The 25,512-nt window shown below is 39.3% G+C and overlaps 1 protein-coding gene across 2 annotated transcripts in view; it reads left to right on the top strand.

Moving 5' to 3' along the window:
* Positions 1-7,588: 7,588 nt before the first annotated feature.
* The window catches only part of Ibtk (inhibitor of Bruton tyrosine kinase), a 62,320-nt gene continuing 44,396 nt past the window's right edge, over positions 7,589-25,512 (top strand). For both annotated transcript variants that reach the window (XM_028875493.1, XM_028875492.1), the window contains exons 1-6: positions 7,589-7,675; positions 12,418-13,110; positions 16,906-17,002; positions 18,535-18,659; positions 21,925-22,035; positions 23,684-23,854. In XM_028875493.1, coding sequence (XP_028731326.1) covers positions 12,790-13,110; positions 16,906-17,002; positions 18,535-18,659; positions 21,925-22,035; positions 23,684-23,854 — 825 coding nt within the window. In that variant the 5' untranslated portion in view covers positions 7,589-7,675; positions 12,418-12,789. The remainder of the gene's footprint in view (positions 7,676-12,417; positions 13,111-16,905; positions 17,003-18,534; positions 18,660-21,924; positions 22,036-23,683; positions 23,855-25,512) is intronic.

Genomic DNA, 25,512 nt, shown 5'->3' with positions numbered 1-25,512 from the left:
GATACCAAAAGGCCAGTTTGCCTGACACAATTACCCATTGATTTTCTCTTCCCAGGTGATTCGACACTGCTTAAATTAACAACAAAATTTAACTATCTCAGCACACTTGTCTCAATCCTGATTTTAAAGAAAATGCTCAGGTTTCCCTTACTGAGTGGAAGGTTGGCCACAAGTTTGTCAACAGTCTTCATTACATTAATATATGTTTCTTTTCTCTCTAGTTTCTTAGAGATTTTATTGTTAAGATGTTGAACTTGGTTAAAAGCCTTTTCTACATCAGTTGAGATGCTCATGCGATGTTTGTGTTGTCTACGTATTATCTTTATTCATTTAGATATGTTAAATTGTCCTTGTATCTCTGGAATGAAAGCAACTTGATCATGGCATTGGGTCTTCATGTGTCCTTGAATTCGGTTTACAAGAATTTTATTTAGAATTTTTGAGTCTGTGATCGTGACAGAAATTGGTCTATAGGTTTCCTGTTGTATACTTTTCCCAGTTTGGGTACAAGGTAATGCTGACGACATAGAATGAGTTTGGTAATGTTCCTTTCCTTTTTATTGTTGGAACACTTTGAGAAGCCTTGGTGTTGGCTTTTCTTAGATATTTTGAGGAATTTGACAGGAATCCATAATTTTGTTTGTTTGTTATGAGGCTTTTTATTGCTGCTCCAATCATGGATTCATTTGCTTTGCTTATACCCTTTTAATTTAATTTTGGTGGGTCATGTTCAGCAGGAATTTATTTCTTCTAGATTTTCTGGTTTTTCTGGAATTTAAGTTTTAAAGTACTTCTCAACAATCCTCTGCATCTGTTGTAATAACTTCCCCCCTTTCTTCTCTGATTTTATTAATTTTCATCTTCATTTTTTTAACTTTGGTGAGTTTTTCTAGCTCGTTTTGTTTTTCAAAGATTAACTCTGCTTGAGCTTCCTAATCATTCTTTAGTCTCCATTTCATTAGTTTCTGCCTTCATCTTTATTTCTTTCTGTTACAACTTTTGGACTTGCCTTGTCTTTGTTTTTCTTGAAGTATACCAATGGGTAACAATCTCTGTGGGCTTTTTTTTTTATTTTAATTTTAATTTAAAAAGTTTTATTGTAACCACTTACAGCTATAAACATTTCCCCTAGAACTGCTTTAGATGTGTCCCGAATAGTCTGGAAAGTTGTTGTGGTTGTTTTAGTGAGCAGGGCCCCCGTAGGTTCACATGGTTGAATACATGGTCCCTAGCTGGTAGAACCATTTGTGAAGGATTAGAAGGTGTGACTGTGGTGGCAGAGGTGTGTCACTGGGGGGTTGGACTTTGAGGTTACAAACCATTCATGTTATTCCCAGTGTTTCTCTCCACCTCCTGCTTACAGATCAAGATGTAAACTCTCAGCTATGTGAGCCACCACACCTTTGTTCTGCCATCACGGTCTCTAACCCTCTGAAACTACAAGTCCCAGATCAAACTCTTTCTTCTACAAGTTGCCTTGGGCATGGTGTTCTGTCACTGCAATTGAAAAGTAACTGGGACAGTTGTGCATTAATTTCCATTTGATCTCAGATTTTCACATCTCCCCCACCTCTGTTTTCTTAGAAGGTCCACTGGCTCTTCAAAAGTTCAGTGTTCCGTCTCTGACCTTTGAATAATTTCTCTTGACATTGGTTGCTATTTTTATTGCACTATGATCTTATACTACACAAAGAAACTTCCAGTTATGTTGTAATCATTAAGACCTGCTTTATGGCTGACTGTGTAGTCTATTTAAGAGGCGATTCTATGGGCTGCTGAGAAAAATGTATATTCTGCATCTGTTGGATGAAATATTCTGTGTGTGTGTGTGTGTGTGTGTGTGTGTGTGTGTGTGTGTATATATATATATATATATATATATATATTGAGTCCACTTGATCTATGATGTAAATTAAGTCTGAGTTCCTTTGTTAATTTTTCAGTTTAAATGACCTATCTAGAGATGAAAGTAAGGTATGGAAATCATCCATTATTATTGTATAAGGACCTGGCAGGCTTCTTATGTTCATTAGAATTTGTTTTATGACTTTTGGAACCCAAATATTTGGTGCATATGTATTCCAAATATTATTATATCTTATTATTATTTTTAAATGTTTTTTTCAGAATTTCATACATGAGTACTATATTTACATTATTTCTGCCCAACACTCTCTCCTTCCAACTCTTCCCATGTCTCTCCCTACTTCCTCTCAAGCTCATTACTCTTCTTTAATTATTATTGACATATACATGTTATTGACATATACGTGTGTGTGTGTGTGTGTGTGTGTGTGTGTGTGTGTGTGTGTGTGTGACTTGTTAGGACTAATTACTTGGGATAAGATAATCTATCAGCAGCTCATTTCTGGAGAAGACTGATTATTCTTCTCTTATAGTCAGTCATTAATTGCTGTAGCTCTTCATTTAGTGGTAGGATCTTGTGAGATTTTTCCTGACATATCAACTGGTATTGTCATTGTGCAGGTGTAGGGGCCCACAGAGGCTCCCTAATAAGGCCTTACTCAAGGTCAGAAAGTCTGAGCTTGCTTTGCCCAGCAAGGCTGCATAATAGGATGATTTGACCAAAGGCGTGTTTATCAAGTGTTTTGACGGGTCTACACTTGTTGGTACTTTATACCTTGACCTTGAAAGTCTTTTGCCCCTCTCCTTGCTGATGTATGAAAAAGCCCATCATGAATAAACTTGGAGTGACTGGGTATTGACCCAGGGACCTCCCAAAGTTATCCTGTGTCTCTGTCATTTTCTTTGTCTACGTCTATATTTCTTCCTATTATTTCTCATTTCCTCACTGCTCCATTCAAGAACCCTTTGACAGGTCAGGGCTGGTCCCCAATACATAGCTTTTTTGTTGTTGTTGTTGTTTGTTTTTGTTTTTTGAGACAGGGTTTCTTTGAGTAACAGCCCTAGCTGTCCTGGAACTTGCTTTGTAGACCAGACTGGCCTTGAATTCACAGAAATCCACCTGCCTCTGCCTCCCCAGTACTGGGATTAAAGGTATGCACCACCATTGCCTGGCCTCCTGCAGGTCTTCAAGTGAGCATGTTGTCAAGGTTTTGTGCATGCAACTCCTTGTCATATGTAGCAGACGCTCTGGTCCTCTGAATCTTACCTTCTTTCCACCCCCTTTTCCATGGTGTTCCCTGAGCCTCAGTAATAGGGTTTTGTTTTAGATGTATCAGTTGCATATGGGCACCCACCCCAGTCAGTTTTTCTTTGCATTTTGACCAACTGTGAGTTTCTGTGATGGTCTCCTCTGCTACAAAACAAAACTTGCTTGATGAGAGGTAAGAGCTGCACTTACCTGTGTGTATACAGATGGAAACTTATACCTTGATGAATTGTATCCTTTATTAATATACAGTGGCTGTATAAAAAACTTTTTTAAAGTTTATTCCACCATATATCAGCATTATTATACCATCTTATTTTCAACTTCTACTCACTTTATAAATTGATTTCCATCCTTTGATCCAGATTTCCTGAGTGTATACCAGTGAGGTATGTTTCTTAGAGACAGTGGATAGTTTGAATGTAGTTTTTTTTTGTTGTTGTTGTTTGTTTTCTAATCCAGTCAGCTAGTTTGCATCTCTTTATGGGTGAGTTGAGATCATTTACACTTAAATGTATTATAGAGATGTTTACTAAATCCTAACATTTTCTTATTGATTTGTCTGGTTAACTCCAAGATTGTTTCTCTGCCTCTCCCATAACATCTCTCTACCCTATTTGTATTAGGAATATGCTGGTTTACTATGTTGGACATGATTCCTTCTTACCCTTCATTAAGTTACTCCTCTCATATTTGGTCTTGTGCTTAAGTCTATCTTCCTCCTCTATGTATAGTATTTCCATAAGTATCCTTTTGCAGATTGGTCATCAAGAACCATAGCATTTGTGTTTGTCTTGGTATACCCCCCATCTCCAATTTTAAGAGAGCTTTCCAGAGTGTAACAATTTTGGTTGACAGTTTTTCCCTCCAGGTCCTGAAAAATATGGTTCCTTCTCCTGGATTTTAGGGCTGTTCATCAGATAGTGATGCAATTCTGATGTGCTTGCTTTTGTAGGTAATTTAGAGTTTATCTCTTACCACTTTTAATATTGTTCTTTATGTTTTCAACATGAATGACTATAACATGTCACGAAGAAGTTCTTCTCTGGTCATGTCTACTCATGGTTTTAAATAACTTGTGTTTGAGAGTCCATTTATTTCTCTAGAATTGGGAAAATCTCAGTGAGTAGATTCTCTGGATCTTTAATTTTTCTATCAGTTCCTTCTTCTATCCATAGACTCTTTGGATTGGTCTCTTGATTATATTCCAGGGCCCTTGAATCTTGTGGTCATGCTTATTTATTTTTGTTTTATTGATGTTTGGATGTAGTATATACTCTACCTCATTCTCCATCTCTGATTTCTTTCCTCTGCTTGGTTAAGTCTACTGGTGAGAATTATTCTTGAACATTTCTTTTATATCCACGTTTTTCTCATCTATTTTGCTGAGTTTTTTCCCCCTCTGTGCCCCTTACTTTCTTCTATAGCTCCTAGATTGAATTCATCTGGTTGCTTGTATTCTCTTTAAGTTCCTTGACAGGTTTTACTAGTAAACTTTTAAGATCTTCAGCTGATATTGTACCTATTTCAGTATCTTTAGATTCAATAATCGAGGAATTATAGTTGCAAAGGGGACTCTAAGGGAGTTAAGTTTATGTGTTTTTCGTGTTTCTTGTGTTTTTGTGTTATGGTTTTTACATCTCTTCATTGGAATCTCTCTCAATGTATTTTAGCTGTACTTGAGTATTTCCTTATAAAGAATACTTCTCCTGGGTGCTTAATACCCAGTACTACTCAAGAGAGGAAAAGATAAACTATTGTAGCAGCAACATCAAACTGTGCAATAAAAACCACACCAAAATGAATTAAATCTCAGTAGTGGATGACCAATGACATAAAACAGAAAATGGCAAAACCAAGGTCGCATCTGGTATGAGACCAACAGCCACTTACAGTTAACACTGCAACAGATGAGAAAGGAGTCAAGGACTCAGAAAGCCGGAGGAGAAGCCAGGCTAATGAAGAAAGGAAAAAGGAAGCGACAACTGTGATGGAAGGAAAGAAAGGAACACACAGTTATCAAGAGAAAAGGGAAAAGAGTAATTCCCCAATAGTGAGAAAGCTCCAAAAGAACATTTGATGAGTGGCAGAAGGGGAATAAAGACAGAAAACACAAACTTTTGCAACCAGTAAGATAAAATCCAAAACGTTACTAAAAGTAGACTAGAAAAGAGAAAGGAGGCAACAGAAAGCAAGTAGGAAAAGTAGGCCCTAAAAGGAAGATTGCCCAGTGATGAAAAAAAAAAAAAATGCATAAAATTTTTCGACAAAGGCATGGAGGAGAAAAATACTTAAAGATGTAATGACTTACAAATATTGATGAGCCTGTAGTAAAATAAAAAGGGGAGAGCAGAAGGGATGGGAAAAGAAAAAGAAAAAGATGAAGAGTTAGATCAGTGTCTTTCTGTCTCGTCCAAAGGTAAGCCAGGCTATTTACTTTCTGGTGTAATGTGGTTAATTTTCACCTTGAGGTAAGTTAGGTAGTTTTCTTTCAATCTACAGTAAAAGGTTAATTTTTCATTAGCTTGGAGTTTCTTAACTGACATGGCCACCTACAACCACTACATATATGATACCTATTGGCCACCAGCTAGCATTCCTTTTGGGCCCAACAGTGTATAAAAATATGAAACTCACGCTGTTTGTGCCAGGGACAATAATATTATGTCAGAGTGTCATGGTCAGCACCATGACAACTGTGGCAGGTAGGTTTCTACTTTGTAAGCAGTGTTCTAAGACTTTCTCCTCTGCTATTTCCTGAAGCAGGACCAGTTCTGGCCCCCACCCCCAACTTCAAAGACATTCCTTGACATGATTCTGTCCTTTCTTTTTCTCCATTATCCAATTATCTTCTACTTCTGACCTAGTTTGTCATTTCTTCGGGAAGTCAGATGAAATCTGTAGTACTTTAGTGTATCTCTTCACATGTTTGTTGAAGTTGCACTTAATTCTTATGTATAGGATTATGGCTATGTGAACATTTTGTGCCCCCAATGTTTGCAAGTGTTTGAAACAGGGCAACTTCCAGATGAATGAATACTTCAGCTAAGGACATACTTTATGTATAAAAATTAGCTGTGTGTGTGTGTGTGTGTGTGTGTGTGTGTGTGTGTGTGTGTGTGTGTATTTGGCACTCTATTCAATGCTATCAACACATTTTCACCACAGCAAAATGTACTTTGCAAGATGAGGAAATAAGGCTTCAGAAAACCTAAAGGACTTACTCAAATACAAGGAAGAGACAGATAAAAGATGTGAACTCAGGTCAACACGTTTATTTACATTCTTAGTTTTGGATCACTGGGCTTCTTTGTTCCTGAATGTGTGACTATCCTACACAGCTTCAAGTCATTGTTTATACACTGCAGACTGGGTTTTGTTACGTGTCAAAGTAGGAAGTAGGAAAGCAAAGAAAGTTCTTGTACTGGGAGAGCTGGGGAACTGGGTCTCAGTTTTCATTTCTCCTTCACGTTGATCTCACAACTTAACGTCCTACAAAGTCTACAAAACAGATAACCAGGCTGAACAGGTATAAGAAGATATCGAGTTTAACTCCGTTTAAACATGGCAGAGGTTCAACCATCTCCGGGCTCCTAGTGCTCTTTTCTTCTGAGTCATGCTGCTCCTCCCCGAGCCCATGTTTACTAAGGCGCCTCTGTATCAGACTTCAGCAGCAGTATGTTTTCCATTCTGGACTGATTATTGGTTTACTTTCCTCCCTAACAGTTTCCAACTTTTAAAATGGCCCTTCGATCTAGATTTAAGGGGAGAAAACCTATTGCAAGTCTGGCCTCAGGTACCTAGTGGTGTGACCCCAAGTCAGCAGCGGGTCGCACAGTGGCGATTTGAAAAAGCTGTGGTGCCTTCTGACAAAGGGAGTGACGGACAATCTGGGCATAACAGGGGCCCACAGAGCAGCAGGGCTAAGACCCGGGAAGAGGACACCCCTGGTTTCCAAGTCCCCCCACTGCTAGGGACCCGGGAGGCAACTTAGCTAAGGTGTCTATCCTTCTACTGAGTGGTGACCGGTGCTCGGGCATCCAGCCAGATCCTTGTTTTCTTCGTCCCCGCCTTCTCCTCCCTTCCGAGTCACGACCTGCCGGGGAACACAACTACTAGGATGACATCTGCCATCTACGAGGGACACCACGGGCTCTGAGTCCAAGGCGGCAGCCCGTGTCTGCAGCCCCCAAGGCCGGCAGGGTCAAGCTCCTCTGGGACCCTAGGGGAAGGCCACAGCCGAGGTGCTGCCACGCTAGGCCTTGTGGGCAGGCCCCGACCAATCACCGTAGGGCATACACGAACTCCAGCCAATCAGCGCCCGCCTTATTCCCGAGGCCCGCCCGCTCTAGCCCAGGTCCCCGAACCCCGTCCCGGCGCCGGCATTCGCGGCTGTCGCTTGCAGCCGCCTCCGGAGCGGACTCGGGCAGCCCGGTTCCTGGCTCCCCTCGTCGTCCCCGGCCGCCGTCACTGAAGATGAGTCCCTGCGCGGCCGCGCGCCTTCCCAGCGGAGACCCCCGGCGCACCTTCATCTAGCGACTGGTGAGGGCGGAGGCGACGGCGTCCCGCCAGCGCGGCGGGGGAAGCAGGGCCCCGGGGAGGGGACTCGCGGAGGGGTGGCTTCGAGCTTCGCGCCGCGCGTGGCGCGGGCGGGTGGCCCGGGAGCGCAGCCCCGCCGCCCCCTCCAGCTAAATGAATGGCCTGGTCCCGCGAAGTGCTACGTCGCCCGGCTTCCCGACACGCCCTCCAGCGACGTTGCATTTCTAGTTCCGAGAGATGCCTGGCGTCACTTCCCTTGGAGCCCATCCTGGAGGCGCCCGTGTCCCCTAAACCCTTAGTGGAGTTTACCAAGTTTTTTTTTGAGTTCACGTGGGCCCTGTTGAGTTTGCAGAAGCAGGTCTTGCAGGAAGGCGTGCTGCTGGGAGGAAAGGGACTATGTGTGTTCTGCAGAGATAGGCTAAAGAGGCCTTTGGTGCCTACCTATCAGGTTGCAAGGGAATTCCAGTTCAGAGGGGAAATGGCCAACCCAGGCCATAGGCCATGTTTGGCTCTGTTATCTGACATCCCAACGTAGTCATGAAACTCGAGTTGTGTTAGCCCGAGGGGGTGTTTTTCGAGGAGCAGAAGTTGAGTAGCACCTGCTTCCGTTGACCTCGAAGTAGGACAGTTGAAGAAGTTCCTCAGAAATACTGAGAAGGGTGGTGCTTTAATTTTTTTTTTTTCTTAATAGTGTGGCTACCTCCCTAATGCAAATTCGCAGGCATTTTTGGTTAATTTCTGACTTCTTTGTTGAAATGCGTTCGTTTGTTTTTATTGTTTTAGAAACCTACTTACTTCATGGTACATGAGGTCAGAACTTTTTTTTAAAAAAACGTGTTTTCTAAAAAAGTTTTTGCCAAACTTTAGTCACATCGCAGCTTCAAGACAAAAATTAATTGGATATGTTGGTTTTCATTTTTAATAAAACTTGTTTGAAGGACTTTCAGTATGTTAGTTTTTGTGTGATGATTTCACTTAGTTTTTTAACTTTCAAGATGCTTCTGGATTCTAAAATTCTAGACTAAATAAGTATACCTATTAAAGGATGTTGGTATGACTTGTTACTTTCGACACACTAGTTTCTTATTATTCTTTGCTACATCCAGATGCACTTATTTGCTCCCTAAATGGGCACATTTTCTGTTATGAAAATGAGATAGTTATTGAACTAAACCAAGTTTCTAGGTCTTCTACACAGAGAGTATTTGAGAACATTAGATTACAATATTAATAGAGTTAAATTACTGTCCTAGCCATTGTAAGCGCTTACTTTTAAAAATTTGTTTCAGCTTATAAAAACTGATCTTTGATTATGACTCATAATATGTAGCTTGAAACATTTAAATTAGTAAAGATATAGGTGTACAGGGGAGGTATTTTGGTTCTAAAGAGCTCAGTAAAAACAGTCTTGCTTACTGATTGTGAAAATTATGAAGAAGGATACCATGCTTTTCTCTCCCTTACTGTAAGGATCTTAAAAGCCTTCCATGTCGGCAAGGCATATATCTCCAGGGGAGGTTATTGTCAGTAGTTCACAAAGGAAGAAATGGAGGAATAGGGAACTCAAGCCGCTTGTCTATGGTTTAGTGTAGCAACCCAAGTGACAGTTTTCTTGACTACACTATATTACATCCTACATTCCTAACTGTGGTGAGAGAGCCAGTTGATCGACAAGTGGTATCCAGAGTACTCTTTTCACTGTATGATTTTTAGGTAGGTTACTTGTTTCCTCATAGTAAAGTGAAGGTAGTAATATTTATAGGGTCAATAAACAGGTTGAAATGAGACATAGTTAATTTAGGTAAAGCTCTGTATGTACATGTCCATATGAAAGTTCAAAGATGGTAGGTATTTTTATAAGCACTGAGAAGTAGCCTTTTAAAGATTTGGATGAAAAGTATTTTTTTAAAAAAAGGGCCCTAATATAGTATTGACATTTTCTGACTTATCAAGATGTCCTATTTTCCTCCCTAACTTGTTGAATGTTTGCGCCATGTGGATAAAATATCTCATTAAGTTTTAGAACAGGTCAAGAGATACTTTAAAATTCCTTTTACAAATGAAAATATTGAAGCTTAGAGAAATTAAGTGGTGTGTTCAGGATCCTTAGGTAGTTACATACTTGTGTTACTAGCTCAGGTGTCCTGAATTCAGAATCTGAGCGTTGTGGGCTGCATAATACAGTCTTTGTTGCTGTGGAACACCATGACCAAAGGGATTTATAGTTGAAATATTTCATTATTAATGGCTTCCTTACAGTTTCAGAGGGTTAGTACTTGATCATTTTGACAGGGAGCATGGCAGCACACAGGCAGGCATGGTTCTGTAGCAGTAGCTAAGAGCTCACATCTGATCCTCAAAATAGAAGCAGAGAGAGAGAGGCACAGAGGCTGACTGAGCCTGGTGTGGGCTTTTGAAGCTTCAAAAAAACCCATCCCCAGTGACACACACCTCCTCTAACAAGGCCACACTGATTCCAACATAGTCACACCTCCCAATTCTTTCCAAACAGTTCAACTGACTGGGAACCAAGCATTCAAACATTGGATCCTTTGGGACATTAATGGTGCCAGATATGAGTTCTACGTTATGGAGCAAGCCTTTAAGTCCAGTCAGAAAGTGTTTACTCCATAACGTTTGTGCCAATATTACAACAGTGAACGTACCTTGTCAGGCTGGTTGTTGTACTTCACAGGGTTCACACTTGGTAAGATTGTTGATTAGTGTTAGATAAAGCTGTTTTTAACATGTGAGACATTGGGTTTTTTGTTTGTTTTGCTTTCTTTTTGGGATATATTAGGGGAGTAGATGATTAGATGATTAGGTTTGTTTTAAAATATAATTATACTCTTAATTATTGAGGAATATAGGGCCTGTGACTCATGGTTCAGAACTCAGTGTTGACCTGCTAAAGTCTTTGTGGTGGGACAGTCGTTGGGCTGAACCATTGCCGGTGGCTAAGCTAGCTAGCTACGCTGTGCCAGCTCTCTTCAGCATTTCATAGGTCATGTATAAGACAAAGATTTATTTATAATTTGTTTGTTTGTTTCTTTAGGCTCCTGTCTTAGTTTCTTTTTTACTTCTGTGATAAGACACCATGATCAATACAACTTGTGAAAGAAAAAGTTTATTTGAGGCTATAGTTTCAGAGGGTTAGAGTCTATGATCATGGCAGAGCAAAGGGGGGTGGCGAGAATAGCTGAGAGCTTACATCTTTATCTGCAAGGAGGAGGCAGAGAGCGACAATGGGAATGGCTAGAGTCTTTTGAAACTTTTCAGCTGGCTCCCAGTAGCATGTTTTCTCTGAGGCCACACCTCATACTCCTTCCCAAAATGGTTCCACCAACTGGGGACCAAATATTCAAAAATAGGAACATGTGGGCCATTCTCATTCAAACCAGTATAGTGTGCTACATTTTTTTCTGATTTCCAAAGTGTTTAGCCCTTTTTTTCTTAGCCCACCACCCATGCAGGAGCCTTGCATTATCACTCCATCCTGCCTTTTAGGATTCAGCGCAGTGGCCACTTCAAACACAAAAGGCCGTCTAACGTCTAACCCCTCCTGATGTGGGAAAAGCAGGAGTGGTGTGGGCTTTAGAGCTTTCAAGAGTGAGATCAGTGACTTGACTGTTTTGCTATAAATTGTGTTTAGTTTTGACATTTTAAACTACTTAGGGCATTGGTTCCTTTTCTTGGTGCCAGTTAAGTGCCAAAGACTTTTTATTCTTTTAGGTTCAAAATAAGATTTTGAAGTGGGTTTTTGTTTGTTTGTTTATTTGTTGGTTGGCTTGTTTGTTTTTGTAGGACTGTGTTCAGTTAAAACTGTATAGGTTTGCAGAAACAGACCTGGAGTTAGAATTAGAATTCAAGTAGTTTGTTGCTCTCATTTCTAAAAGGTGACTCATCAGAATAGTCAGTATCAGAAAGCCAGTTAGATCTTAGACTTCTGATGTTGTGATTTCAGGTGGGAGTGGAAATAACATATTTAAACTCTTCCATATTTGTATCTAATGTTCCGAAGTTTCCCTGTGCACACAGTGCACTACGGCCTGTCTCTAAAGAGTCTTGTAATTGTTTTTTATTTTCCTGTTCCCAAAGACTAGATATCAAGGAAAAGTTTACACACCATGTAATAGGAAAGGTTTTCCTTTTTTTGTCTTTAACATTTTATATAGCTTTAAGAGTTATATTGAATCTCATCATCATTTTATACTTCAAGATTTCAGATCATATTTTTGTATGCGATGACTATAAAAGAATACCCTTTTATGTTTTCATTTTTTTGTCTCTGAGCCATCTAAAATTTATATTAGTACAGGTATAAAGTGTCAAAAATTATTTCTTTCAGATAGTGCTCCAGTTTTTCTGATACCCCTAGTTTAGTTATTTCCCCCATAACAAGGGGCCATTCAGGTGAGAAGACACATTGCCTACCACAAAGTGAAGAGTAATGGGTGAAGTGTTGGTTGTTTTGGTAATGGGTATGATGTAGTTTTAAGTGGTGACCTTTTGGAAGACATTCTCTTGAAGGTAATAGATTTGAATGTGTTTATAGCTCCTGGGGACGTAGCTTATAGAGTTTAAAAATACAGGAGATAATGAATATTCTGAAAGAGACCAATATGGAAAGTTGATAGCTTTTTTTTTTTTTTTTTTAATGAACGGCATTTAGATGTGGAGTTACATTGTAAAGTACTTCAAGAGAGTTAGATTTGTAATTTTCCTTTTACTTTGTTTTCCTACAGGTCACCCTCGCAATTATGGATATTTGAAAGGCTCAGACGGTGTGGAGGGGGAGTTCCCCTCCTCACTCCCCCTTGGTGCTTGACTCCAGGAATAATTTATAAACTGGGATTTTTTTAAAAAAATTAAAGAACTTGTATTTGATACGAACTTTATAGAACTATTTATAATTTTTTGATTTAAGTGCCAAAAGATTATACAAAGATATATAGTTTTATATAATTGTTGTGATTAATTAAATTATAACCCCCAGAGGATCATATCTTCTCAATAATTCTTCCTGAATAGTAAGTATCCTTGTGTCCTAGCTTTTCATTTTTAAAATTTCCTTCACTGACTGTTCTGAAGGAGTAAGCAATATAAAAGCAATTAGGATGGATTCTGCCACCCCTGACTGTACATCAAAATGCCGATCCCTGAAGCATGCTATGGATGTCCTCTCTGTGGTGACAAAGGGGAGTGAGAACCAGATCAAGGCCTTCCTCTCCAGTCACTGTTTCAATGCTGCAACTGTCAAGGATGCCTTTGGCAGGAATGCCCTCCACCTGGTTTCCTCCTGCGGGAAGAAAGGAGTGTTGGATTGGCTTATTGAGAAAGGAGTGGATTTGCTGGTGAAAGACAAGGAGTCAGGCTGGACAGCATTGCACAGAAGCATTTTTTATGGACATATTGATTGCGCTTGGTCTCTGTTGAAGGTACGTGTCAGTTTATTTAAAACTTATTTAGGCATGTGCTTTTCTTTTTTCTTTTTCCTTTTATTGAAAATAGATTTTTTTTTTTCCCTCACATTATATATCCTGATTAAGGTTTCACCTCCCTCTCTTCCTCCTACCTCCTTCCCATCTCCACTCCCATCCAGATCTACCTCCTATTTCTCATTAGAAAGTAAACAAGCTATGCCTTTAATCCCAGGTTTATGCCTTTATTCCCAGCATTTGGGAGACAAAGGCAGGCAAATCTCTGTGAGTTTGAGGCCAACCTGGTCTACATTTTGAGTTCTAGGACAGCCAGAGCTATATAGTGAGGCCCTGTCTTGGAAAAAAAAAAAAAAGAGAGAGAGAGAAAAAAAAAAAAAAAAAACAGGCTTGGATAAAAATAAAATAAAGCATAATGAAATAAAACAAAAACTAACACATTGCAATTGGACAAAACAGAAGGAAAAGAGCTCAAGAAAAGGCATAAGAAACAGACCTACTTGTTCGCACACTGAGGAATCTCATAAAAACACACTACACTAGAACCTATAATATATACACAGAGGACCTGTAGAGTAAAAAGATAGAGAAAATATAAATAAATATATGTTAAAAAATAAGGTAAAATTTAAAAAAAAAAGGTTCAATATGACAGATGTGACATTATGAGATAAAGAGTCTCCAGTGTTGCCATTGAGTTCATTTTCTTTTGGCCATCTACTGTTGGAGGTACAACTACTTCTTTTCAGCTCTAGGACCCATCTGGTGGGGTGTGGCAGGCCCAGTGCGTGTTGCCTCCATCTCTGTGAGTTCCTACATGTGCCAGTCCTGTTGCATCTAGAAGGTCATGGTTCCTTCGTGTCCTCCATCTCCTCTGGCTCTTACACTCTTTCCACTTCCTCTTCCACAGGGTTCCCTGACCCTGGGGGGAGGGATTTGATGGAGACAGCCCATTTAGGGCCGAGTGTTCCAAGATTTCTCGAACTCTGCCTATTGTCTGGTTGTGGGTCTCTGTATTTGTTCCCATGTGCTGCGGGAGGAAGCGTCTCTGCTGATGGCAGAGCCAGGCACTGATCTGCTTCCCTGGCTGGAGTTTAGGCATGGCATTTTCTTAATCTATTTCATGTTGTATTTTCTAAGAGAGGTTTATATGTGTTTGATACTCTACTGCTATAACTCATCTTTAGATTTAAAATCCCTTATATCTTAGTTATTTACACATTTTATGTAAAATTTCAAATATACATCAAAGCTCACAACATACGATGAGCTATTGTGCAGTTTTATGATATGTGCACTGTATGCTATTGTCAGAAAAAACCTTGAACAGTTTTATTTGAACAAAGAATAGTTTATTAATTGGGCAGCACCTAAACCCAAGAGAGGTTCAGTGTGGAGAAGTAGCTTAGGGGCAGAATACTTGCTTAGCATTCTCAAGGTCCAGGTTTCCACCTCCAGTACCCTGCTTACCCCCCCCCCCAGAGGTGTAGAGAGCTGTTTGAGCAGATGGGCAGAGTGTAAACCTCATGGAGGTTTGTTGGTGCCTGTGACTGACTAGTCAGGTCTTCCTTTGTTGCTCTGTTTATATTGAGCTTCTGCTTGCTTACAATGAAACCCACTGTTAAAGTTACTCCAGTCTAATGAGTTCTACTGAAAATTTTAAAATAATATTTTTGGGTATTTAAAAAATAAATTATCGTTGACTGCTTTACAAGGTTGTTGAGCATCAGAATTAATAGTTTTGAATAATATGTCCACTTCTTGTTTAACTAGAATAAAATGTTTTTAGTTTAAAATTTTGATAATTAAAATCAGCTTAATTTATATGAAATTTCTCACTCAGTAGATTCCATCTAGGTTTGTTTTGTGAATAGCCAGATTATGAAGTGTTTTGAGAAATACTCAGTGTTATGGCACTAATGAATACTGAGTCATTCATTCTAAATGTGTAACTTCGCTTTATACAGGCATTTTTTCAAGTTTATGCAGGCCCAGAAAATACTAAAGTCTTTCTATCCTCAAGCAATTTGTAGTCAAATTAGGAATCTTACCTAATTTGTTTTATTTTAAAATAATTATTTACATAAGATTTTTTTTTGTAATATATTCTCACCAAAATGATTTCTAATGTCTATTGGTAGTACAATATCATCCTTCGGTAGCTAAATTGTGTTAGGGCCCTACTTACTGAGTCATCTTGGATGAATTTCCAAACATGAGACCTCAGTTGTATCTACAAAAGGGGAGTAGTAGTCCTTCTGCCTCTCTGCTCCACATCTGTAAGGAGCGTCACCAATCCCTTTTCTCTCCCTGTAGGGAAGCTAAAGAATTAAAGCATCAGTTGGCTGCAGGCTTACTCCTTCTCATCTCTGAAACCTTGGCTGGAATATTACATTGCTGCTAATTCTGTTGAGTTTTGAGGGTTCTTTGGTTTTCTTCTGTCTGAGAGGTTGCTAGGCATGTGTCTATATTTAGGGCTTCAACTTGAAACAGTTGTGATTTGGCCTGAATTTTGGGCTTTTGCTTGCTTCAAGTGTTACTTGTTGATAACAAACACTATAATCATGAATGCACGTTCAGAGAATTTGCATCTGATAAACTTCAGAACTGTAGAAATTTTTATGTCAAATGCCAAAATAAATTGCTCAATAAATATACACACATACTGTTAACACTATCAGTCTCTGATTTTGAGATATAAGAGACCTCAGCAGAAACTCTTTGCATACATAAAGGTACCGTTGAGGTAACAATTTTTTTTTTTTTTTTTTTTTTTTTTTTTTTTTGGTTTTTAGAGACAGGGTTTCTCTGTGTAGCTTTGCGCCTTTTCCTGGAACTCACTTGGTAGCCCAGGCTGGCCTCGAACTCACAGAGATCCGCCTGGCTCTGCCTCCCGAGTGCTGGGATTAAAGGTGTGCGCCACCACCGCCCGGCCTGAGGTAACAATCTTAAGTAGCCTTGTTTTGACCGTTTTATTCCATGATGAGATTGAATGCCAAAGGCTTTATGTTTATAGAGTTCTTCTGCAAGTGTTCTTTACTGTTTCATTTGTAATATTAGGGTGAGCCTAGGGCCTCACACATGGTAGGGAAGTACTCTGTGGCTGGACTGTACTTAGTCTTGTTTTTAAATTTTGAGACCAGATTCCGTTTAGTTTTCCAAGCTGAATTCAGACTTGTAAATCCTACTGCCTAGCACCTGGTGCCATTGTATTTTTATACTGCTGTTTACTCAGTGGTCTGGAAGAGCTTGCTTTGGTTTTTCCTATTGTTATGAAAACCTAATAGAATCCCAGAGTTGCATGGGTTGAATGACACACTAACTGCAAAGTATTTAGAACAAATATCTTTTGAGTATATGATACATGCCATAGCGTGACCTATGCATTACAGACATTGTAGTGAACATGACTGAGCTTTTTTTTTTTTTTTTTTTTGGTTTTTCGAGACAGGGTTTCTCTGTGTAGCTTTGCGCCTTTCCTGGGACTCACTTGGTAGCCCAGGCTGGCCTCGAACTCACAGAGATCCGCCTGGCTCTGCCTCCCGAGTGCTGGGATTAAAGGCGTGCACCACCACTGCCCGGCTTTGCTTTTTTTTTTTTTTTTTTTTGACTGAGCTTTTTTTGATGAGCATTTTTTAGTTCTTTTGTATATCAGTGAAAAATGTATGTAGCTATGAGAGATAATTATTGCATGGTTATCTTTCTTTATTCAGTGTGTTTATATCATTTGATTTGATATAGAAGTTACTGGTTGGGAGGATGTTGATAATATGTACTTTTTTTTTTTTTTTCTAGCATGGTGTTAGCTTGTATATTCAAGATAAAGAAGGATTGTCACCTTTGGATCTTCTAATGAAGGACAGGCCAACTCATGTTGTATTTAAGAACACTGGTAAGGATAGCTTCACACAGTCAGTCCAGCAAGGTGCAGTTCTGGAAACTCCTGCTAGTATTTTTTCTGATTAAGATATTGAGGATTTATTTGTTTGAATATCTACAAAGAACTTTTACTTTCACATCTGTTGATTATTTTTATTTTTTTATTCATAACATCTTGTTTTGCCTTTTTTAAGTTGTGTCTTTAAGAGATAAAGCACAACCCAAAGGGTTGGCAGTTGATAATTGTTATTATTGTAAAGCCATAATGTGTATCTAGAAAATAACATCAGTACCCAAAGTAACTGAAAAAAGTAACTATTTTACCTCAAAAAAAATTACCAGTTTATTTAGTAAGTGTCTCTCTGTGTGTGCACACATTGTGGATGTGTGTCTGTGTTTGTGTGTGAATGTGGGCATGCTTATGTGACAGAGTGCACATGTAGAGGTCAGAGGGCAGCCCTGGTATTAGTTCTTGCCTTTCACCTTGTTGGAGATGCATGGCATCTGCCAGGTGAGCTGTTGTGCAAGCTTCTGGGATTTTCTTGGTTTCGCCCATCTTCTTGTTGGAGTGCTGCGATTACAGATGCTCACTCCATGTCTGGCTGCCCCATGTCCTGGGGCTTTGAACTTAGGTCCCCTCACTTTTGTGGCAAGCACATTTGCCCACTGAATCATCTCCCAAGTCCTGCTTGCACAGATTAGTATCACTTCTTCCAGTTTCTTTGCCCTTGTGAATTTACAGGAAGGGAGAGGAGGATTAAATGGGGGTGTTGCAGAGTTTTTATCTAAGTGATAACAGTCATCCCCTCCCCTACCTTGTATATGACAATCACAATTTCATTCTAGAACATTTTTCAGTCTTCCAGAATAAAACTGAAGACTTACCACAAGCTTTCCTCTGTATCAGTTTAAAGGCTCTTTCCCTAGTCATTGTGATTTTGTGTATCAAGAGTGAACTGAGAAAGCTAATGTTAGTCTTGGATGTGTTAGTTCACACCTGTAATCCCAGCACTTGGGAGGTGGTAGCAGGGTGAGGAGGTCAAGGCCATGTTCTCTTACATAATAAATTCAGAGATCATTCTGCACTCGGAATCCCTCAATTCCCCTAAAAAAGAAAAAAAGTCAATGTTTATTTCATAACATATAGTAACAGTGATTCTGTGCTCACTTTATAAACGCAGGTATAATTATCAATCTTATACTTAGATTTTCTTGGAAACAAGATAGACAGGGCAGGTGATGCTTCTCTCAGCTGGAGGTTACATGTTAGCTCTCAGTGAGGGCCAATGCTGGGATTGTTCACATCAGATTCTTCTCGCTTTCACTGTGATGTGGATTTTCTGAGTTTTAGAATTTCTTAGAATTATATATACTGTGTTAATAAAGTCATATTTATGAAGAGTGAAATCTTTCTAAATATGGAAGCTAAGATAGCTTCTGTTGAGTCATGTTTCAGGTAAACGGATGGTTATTGTGTATATATAATTAGGCTAAGTTGTCATTCATTTAAACTATAACAGTATAAAATCTTAATTTTTATTTCAGATCCCACAGAAGTTTATACTTGGGGCGATAACACAAACTTTACTCTGGGTCACGGAAGCCAGAATAGCAAGCATCACCCAGAGCTGGTGGATCTGTTCTCCAGGAGCGGAGTTTACGTCAAGCAGGTATTTTAAAATATCATCTCTGTACTTTGGGAGATAAGACAAAGTATTACATTTGATAGTTCGGATTTTGCACATTTTTACTCTTGTGAAGTTCTAATAACACCTGAATGATGAAATCCATTAGGAATTTGCTACTTTCAGTTTTGACTGCATTAGCTTTGGTCATATCAAGACTAAGGTACCCGGACATATGTGTAGTGGGTGCTAAGCCATTTATTTCTCGAGTGCATGTGTTGCAGGTTGGTGTTGGTTTTGGTACATGATCCTGAATTCTTAAATGTGAGTGAGTGTGCACTTTGAGCTGGTAACTTATGAAGCTTTCCTCCATGCTCTCTGTCCTGCTGCTGAGTGATGTGGTTTACTTCCACAGACTGCCACTGTCAGTCTGTTCCTCCTCTCCAGCATTGTGTGTGTGTGTGTGTGTGTGTGTGTGTGTGTGTCTTTAATACTACTCTTTCCAAGCTTCATTTTCCTTTTATGTTTACAGGACTCTGGGCAGTCCTGAAAAGTATTTAAATTTAACAAGTCACTCACACTGTACTCACTGTAATGCTAAGATGTTTACATTTTATACCTCAGAGCCCATCATTTGAGTTCATCTTTGTCTTACGAACTATGTTAATCTTTGTTACTATAAAGGAACGCCTGGGATTCATTGAGAGGAGGAAATATTTATTTTGGATCAAGTTGTGGAGTCCATAGTTAGTTGGCTCTGGTTTTGGGCCTTGTGAGATAGCACAACTGTCGGGAGACTGTGACGGAAGACACTGCTCACCTAAGAGCAGCCAAGAAGCAAGGGGTGTGAAGGAGAGGCTGGTATCCCAGAGTCCCCTTTGAGGGCATTCCCCTAATGATCTTTAACCTCCTACTCGACCACTTGTTGAGTTCCTACCACCTTTTAGTAACACCAACCTGAGAACCAAACCTTTTACACAAGAGCCTTTGGAAATCTTAGTAATGTACTGATTTCACCTAAGGTCACGTGTCATTACAAATCCTTAGTTTATATTTGAAACTGGAATGCTCAGTTGTTAAAATTACTGTGCATGCCTGGCTTGCCTGTGACAGTTCTGGTTTGGATGGTTTTTCTGGTGGAATTGTTAGTGTCATTAACTAAAATAATATTTGGATATGAATGATACAAGCCCCATATTAGGCCTTGGTATAACATCACAAAGCCAAGCTCTGATGGATCATAGCTAGCAAGTTTTTGTTCGTTCGTTTGTTTTTTAATAAAAAAGTAAATTATAGAGAATGTTCAACTTTGAAAGACCAGGAACAGGAGCTTATATAGGAATGGGAAGAGACTGGAGAATGCAGGGAATGGTAGGATGGTGTCATAAAAGCTGGCTCTAGACCCGGGAAAACCTTACCATGATGGAAGGACAGCATGGATGGGAATCCCGAGCCCAGTGTCGGAGTCAGTAGTGAACACGAGGAGATGGGCTGTCAGAGCATGAGGGGAACAGATGCACAGTCATGCCGTCCCACGGGCGGGCGGTGCTGCTAGGTACGTGTTAGTCTGAGCAGGTCCTCAAGGGTTTCACAGTGGTGTGCCATCCCTTCAGTTTTTGTCTAAGAGCATAAAATGGTAATCTGTTCATAGGTGTTAATGACTGACTGTTTAGGATATTCAAAAGATGTTTTTCCTTTTCTAGTTTTTATGTGGTAGAGCTAGATTTTGTGGTCTTGAGGAGTGGGGAGCTTTTGCCTGTAATGAGGGAATAATGGTGCTATTAAGAGACCTAGAGTATGAGTCTACCTTCTGGTCCTCTTGTATATGGAGTATAAGGAAACTGAGTCTGTTCTACTTGATGGTATAAACAAGACATTAAAAAACAAAATTCACTAATGAAAGGAAATAGTATTTGTGAAGAAACTGAGGATCAAGGGAACTTTATTTACTATAGAACATGAGTAAGGCAAGCTGTGTGGACAGGTGTGAGAAAAGAAAGGGATTGTAAATTTCAGTCCAGGAAGCGGAAGCTGGATGGGAGTATTTACTGAGCACAGTTGGGTGAAAAGCCAGTCCCTTTACTCACTGAAAAAGAGCTCTGTAGTATAGCACCAAATGAACTGAACATGGGGCAGAGATAAAATCATTACATATCCTAGAGAACTGAAGTGAAAAACCATGTTGAATTGTTTAAAAATTCAAAACATCAAGTTCTGGTGTCATGGGTTTAGTAGTAGAATAAAAATGAATATGTAATTGAACCAAATATATTTCGTTTTGACTCAAACAATTTTTTTCCTTTAAAAATTCTAACTATAAACTTGGGATTGGCTTTTAGACTTTTATTGTATTTGTGGTTCAGCTAAATGAGTATTTTATATTCTTTTTTTTGGGCAAGCATGTGTTACAGAACTCTATGAGTCACCCATCGATTTCTATAGCTCAGTTTACAGTTTTCTTATTTTCGAAGGGCCATGCCTTTCTGGAGAAACGATTCTAGGATTTCTTTCTTTCTCATCTTTGTGTATCTTAAGAGGAAGGAGTTGTAGAGTAGTAAGGCAGAGTGACGTAATGCTGGTGTGAAAGCAGCAAAACGTGGCCTGTGGGGTCGTCTGTAAGCATGGGCATGTCTAAAGCTGCTGTGAACTGAGTGTTGCTACCTTCTCGTGATGCAGTCTACCTGTTTGAGTATGCTTATTTGTGGAGTATGTGAGTGCCAAGTGTGTGCCAGCAGCTGGTTGATGTTAGGAACCAAAAAAGGAAATGGGAAAGAGAAAGACTTGAAAACAAATACAGAATTCTTTAAGGCTATGTAAGGATATTAAAGCTATATTTGATTAAAGACAGAGATCAAAAAAGGATACAGTGCTTCTCCAGCTGTGCATTATCAAACTTATTTTCTAAAAACACTCTTGATGTTTGACTATTTAATAACACAGATTCTGTTTGATAATCTTACTCTCCATTTTGCATTCCACTCAGTTCTTGTTGTTTGACACCTCACTAAACTGGAAAACAAAGGACAATGATTTTGTCATTGAGGACTGAAAGCTTACACTATATTACACTATATACTTCTCACTATAATTGCTCTCTTTGTTCCCCTCCCATGTATTTTATAGTTATAATTTAAAATGAGGCATATATATTTTTTATTTTTATTTAGAACACTTGTAAAGAGAATAATATAGTGAATACCCCTGAACACATTATTTAACTTATACAATTAACAATATTCCTCTTAAAGAAATGAAATAAATGATTTTTCTTTCAGAGAGTTTTAATAACATAATTCCATTTTCTCCTTAGGTGGTGCTTTGCAAATTTCATTCAGTGTTTCTGTCCCAGAAAGGGCAGGTTTATACCTGTGGGCACGGTCGTGGTGGACGGTTAGGCCATGGAGATGAGCAGACATGCTTGGTAATTGAGTCATTACATAGTAGACATCAGTAAGCCGTGATGAATTGGAAACATCAGTTAATTTTTTATCCTAACTGTAAAGCAAAATAATGTTCAAAATTAGTTACAGTTTTAAGAAATCTGCTTCCTAGTATATAGCATAAAAATTAAAGGCTTAAATAAAAGTGAAAGTATCTAAAAAATATTTGGCATAACAATAAATACTGAGTAAGGAAAATATATGTATTTATAATATATGTATATGTGTATATATAATATATTATGTATATGTGTATATATAAGTTATAGAGTTGAAATTAAAGGTCAGACTAATTGTAAAACCCTCCTCTGAAGAAGTACAGATTTTTATTTCCTTAAAATATGCATGATCTAAAAAGGTGAAAAATATTTTCTTTATTATTAGAATGTTAGTTTTTATGTTATTGGAACTTAGTGGTAATTGGAAAAGGCTGATTTTTTTTAAAAAATAGATATTAAATGAAAGAAAGCTACAATATTATTAACTTCTGCTTCTTGGGGAATTTGGTGAACTGTTGTTGCTTACAGTGAACCTCACAATGGTCTGGTCAGCTGCAAGGGCTTCTGTCTATCTTGTGTGCATTACAGTAACACTAAGAAAGCTTAGTTCTCAGATAAGGAAAATGAGGGAAAGTTAAACATTTGATTGAGATCAAATAGCTAGTAAGTGGCTGGTGTGAGCTTCGAGTCTAGTATGAGTAACTGCAAAGAAATAGGAGAGTGTATGTTTGGTTAATATTAGGGTTTCTGTTGCTGTGAAGAGATACCATGCAAGGCAACTCTTACAGTGGAGAACATTTGCTTGAGGTGGTGGCTGAGAGTTTCAGAGGTTTAGTCTATTATCATGGCAGGGAGTGTGACTGTGTACAGTAGACATGGAGCTGGAGAAGGAGCTGCTATATGTTGAGATGCAGGCAACAGGAAGTAGACTGTCTCACTGGGTGTAGCTTGAGCATATGTGAGCCCTCAAAGTCTGCCTCCACAGTGACACACTTCTTCCAACATAGTACACCTACTCTAACAAGGCCATACCTCCTAACAATGCCACTCCCTTTGGGAACCACTTTTTTTCAAACCACCATAGGCTCCTTTTCCTTTTATTCACGCCACCAAATTTGCATTTGCGATGCAGTGAGGACTTAAAAGTCACTTGAGACCCAACAGGTTGGCTAAACAGGTACTGCTAGGCCTGACATTATGGGATTGGTTCTCAGATTCACAGAAGGAGACCCCACAAGTTTTCCTCTGACCTCCACACATGTACCATGTGATGCGTGCGCACGTGTGTGCGCGCACACACAACACACAGACACACACTTATGCACGCACGCACGCACGCGCATGCATACATACAAAGAAAAAATTTAATAAACAGTTTTTAACATTTTTTAAAACTCACTTAAATTATTTGATTGAAGTTCCCTACTGGTCTTGCATCCATTTTGCTCATAAACCATGAACATAATTTCATTAGTTTACCTGTCCCTTAATGAGACGCAGACTTTGCCTTTGGAAGGGGAAGTCTTCTAGTTGTACCATTTTGGATGTGGTGTCACAGAGTCTGTGTGCATTTTTATATAAATGATCACTACTGACTAGTGTATTTATAATAAAGTTAACTGTGTCCTAGGTTCCCAGGCTTGTGGAAGGATTGGTTGGTCACAATTGTTCCCAAGTGGCAGCTGCCAAGGATCACACTGTTGTGTTAACTGAAGATGGATGTGTTTATACATTTGGTCTCAACATTTTTCACCAACTAGGAATTATTCCCCCACCTTCCAGCTGTAATGTACCCAGACAGGTAAGCTTCTATTTTTAACCAATAAGGTGTCTATTTGCTATAAAATTTATATAGATAAAAGATGTAGCTTGTTAGTGGAGCAACTGTATCTACTTAGTTAACTTCTCTTTAGTGATATGATACATACTTCTCTGATGTGGCTTATGCAGCTGGGCCCTCGAGTCCTGGCTATCAGTACTGAGAGAATGAAGAAAGGACAGGCAGACGTCGTATGTCTGGGGAAGCTGGGATCAAGTGGCAGTGTGCTTACTTTGATGAGCGGTGGCCTACTACCCCCAGCTTCCTGGACCCTCAGCATGTGTATTAGGTGCCGCACAGGGAGAGGGATAGCTGGTCTTGGTAGGAGGTCTCTACACAGTCCCAGGCTGTAAACAGCCAGGAGGCGGAGAAAGCTGCAGTTGTTAGTCTTTGCACACACTGGCCAGTTGTTCATAAACACTCACACTCAAGCTCCTGAGGGAAGCTTTGCCATTGTTCTTGAGCTTCACCCAGGTGAGGCTGTGCTACTCCCTTGTGGCTGAGGAATTGGAGCCCTCCACATGGCTGGGCCCATGTCAGCGGTACACATTAGCTCACGACCTCACTCAGCGTTTCCTGTGCTCCCTGTGTTTATCTTTTTCCATAAGAAACGGGAGGCAGAGCCAGGAGGATCTCTGTGAGTTCGAGGCCAGCCTGGGCTACAGAGCGAGATCCAGGAAAGGCGCAAAGCTACACAGAGAAACCCTGTCTCGAAAAACAAAAAAAAAAAAAAAAAAAAGGAAATGACAGTACAAATTAGCATGCATTTGAAGTTAAAAATAAAAGCACAGGGGAGGTTATGCACTTGGGAGATTGCCTATTAGATTACCATAGAGTTAACTTTAATGTTTTAAAAAAAAATACTTGTAATTGTGTAAGTACACCTGAGGGCAGGTGTCTCTTGGAGCTGGAGTTATGGGGTGGCGGTTGTGAACTGTCCGACATGGTGCTAGGAACTGAACTCAGGTTCTCCACAAGAGCAATGTGAGTTCCTAACCCCTGAGTCATCTCACCAGCCTGCAGATTTAACTTTAAATATTTAGAAGCTGAGATGAATGTGGTTTGATTTTTTTTCATTTTTGTTTTTCCCTTTTTGGTGCTAGGAATTGAAGTCAAGGTTCTTGCAAGCTAGACAGGATTTTTACTACTTAAATTTACTCTCAGACCCAGATTTTTGAGTTTGAAACTTGTTTTCCTTAAAACGGAATGTATCCATATAACATATACTTACACAAGCAAGGTACTAAGAAAAAAGCCTTTGCATTATTAAATGTGTCTCTATTCAAGTGTCACACTTGCTGACAAGAGGGTGTGTGGGTCAAATTTCACCATTTTCTCTCTCCCATCAGCACATGACCACCATCAAAAGGTACCTGTTCCCCAAATTTAGAAACCTTACATGGAGTACTCTAAGTTGTTTTATTAAACTCATCACCCATGACAGATATTTTCAGTGCATCACACTTTACACATGTCTTATGTGTTAAATTCCCTTTTGGTTTAATCCTTTGTATCTAAAACTATCATTGAATTGACAGTTTTAATTAAGTGTATAAATCTTCCTCTTTTCTCTTCTGAATTGCTAGTGGGTCAGTAGTATTACTCCAGGATATTTGGGTGTAGTCTCTAGTCTTATTGTC

This window comes from Peromyscus leucopus, chromosome 7 (genome assembly GCF_004664715.2).
Source record: "Peromyscus leucopus breed LL Stock chromosome 7, UCI_PerLeu_2.1, whole genome shotgun sequence".
Lineage (NCBI taxonomy): Eukaryota > Metazoa > Chordata > Mammalia > Rodentia > Cricetidae > Peromyscus > Peromyscus leucopus.
Note: the sequence above shows the minus strand (reverse complement) of the source record. Positions and strands in the feature narration are given on the sequence as shown.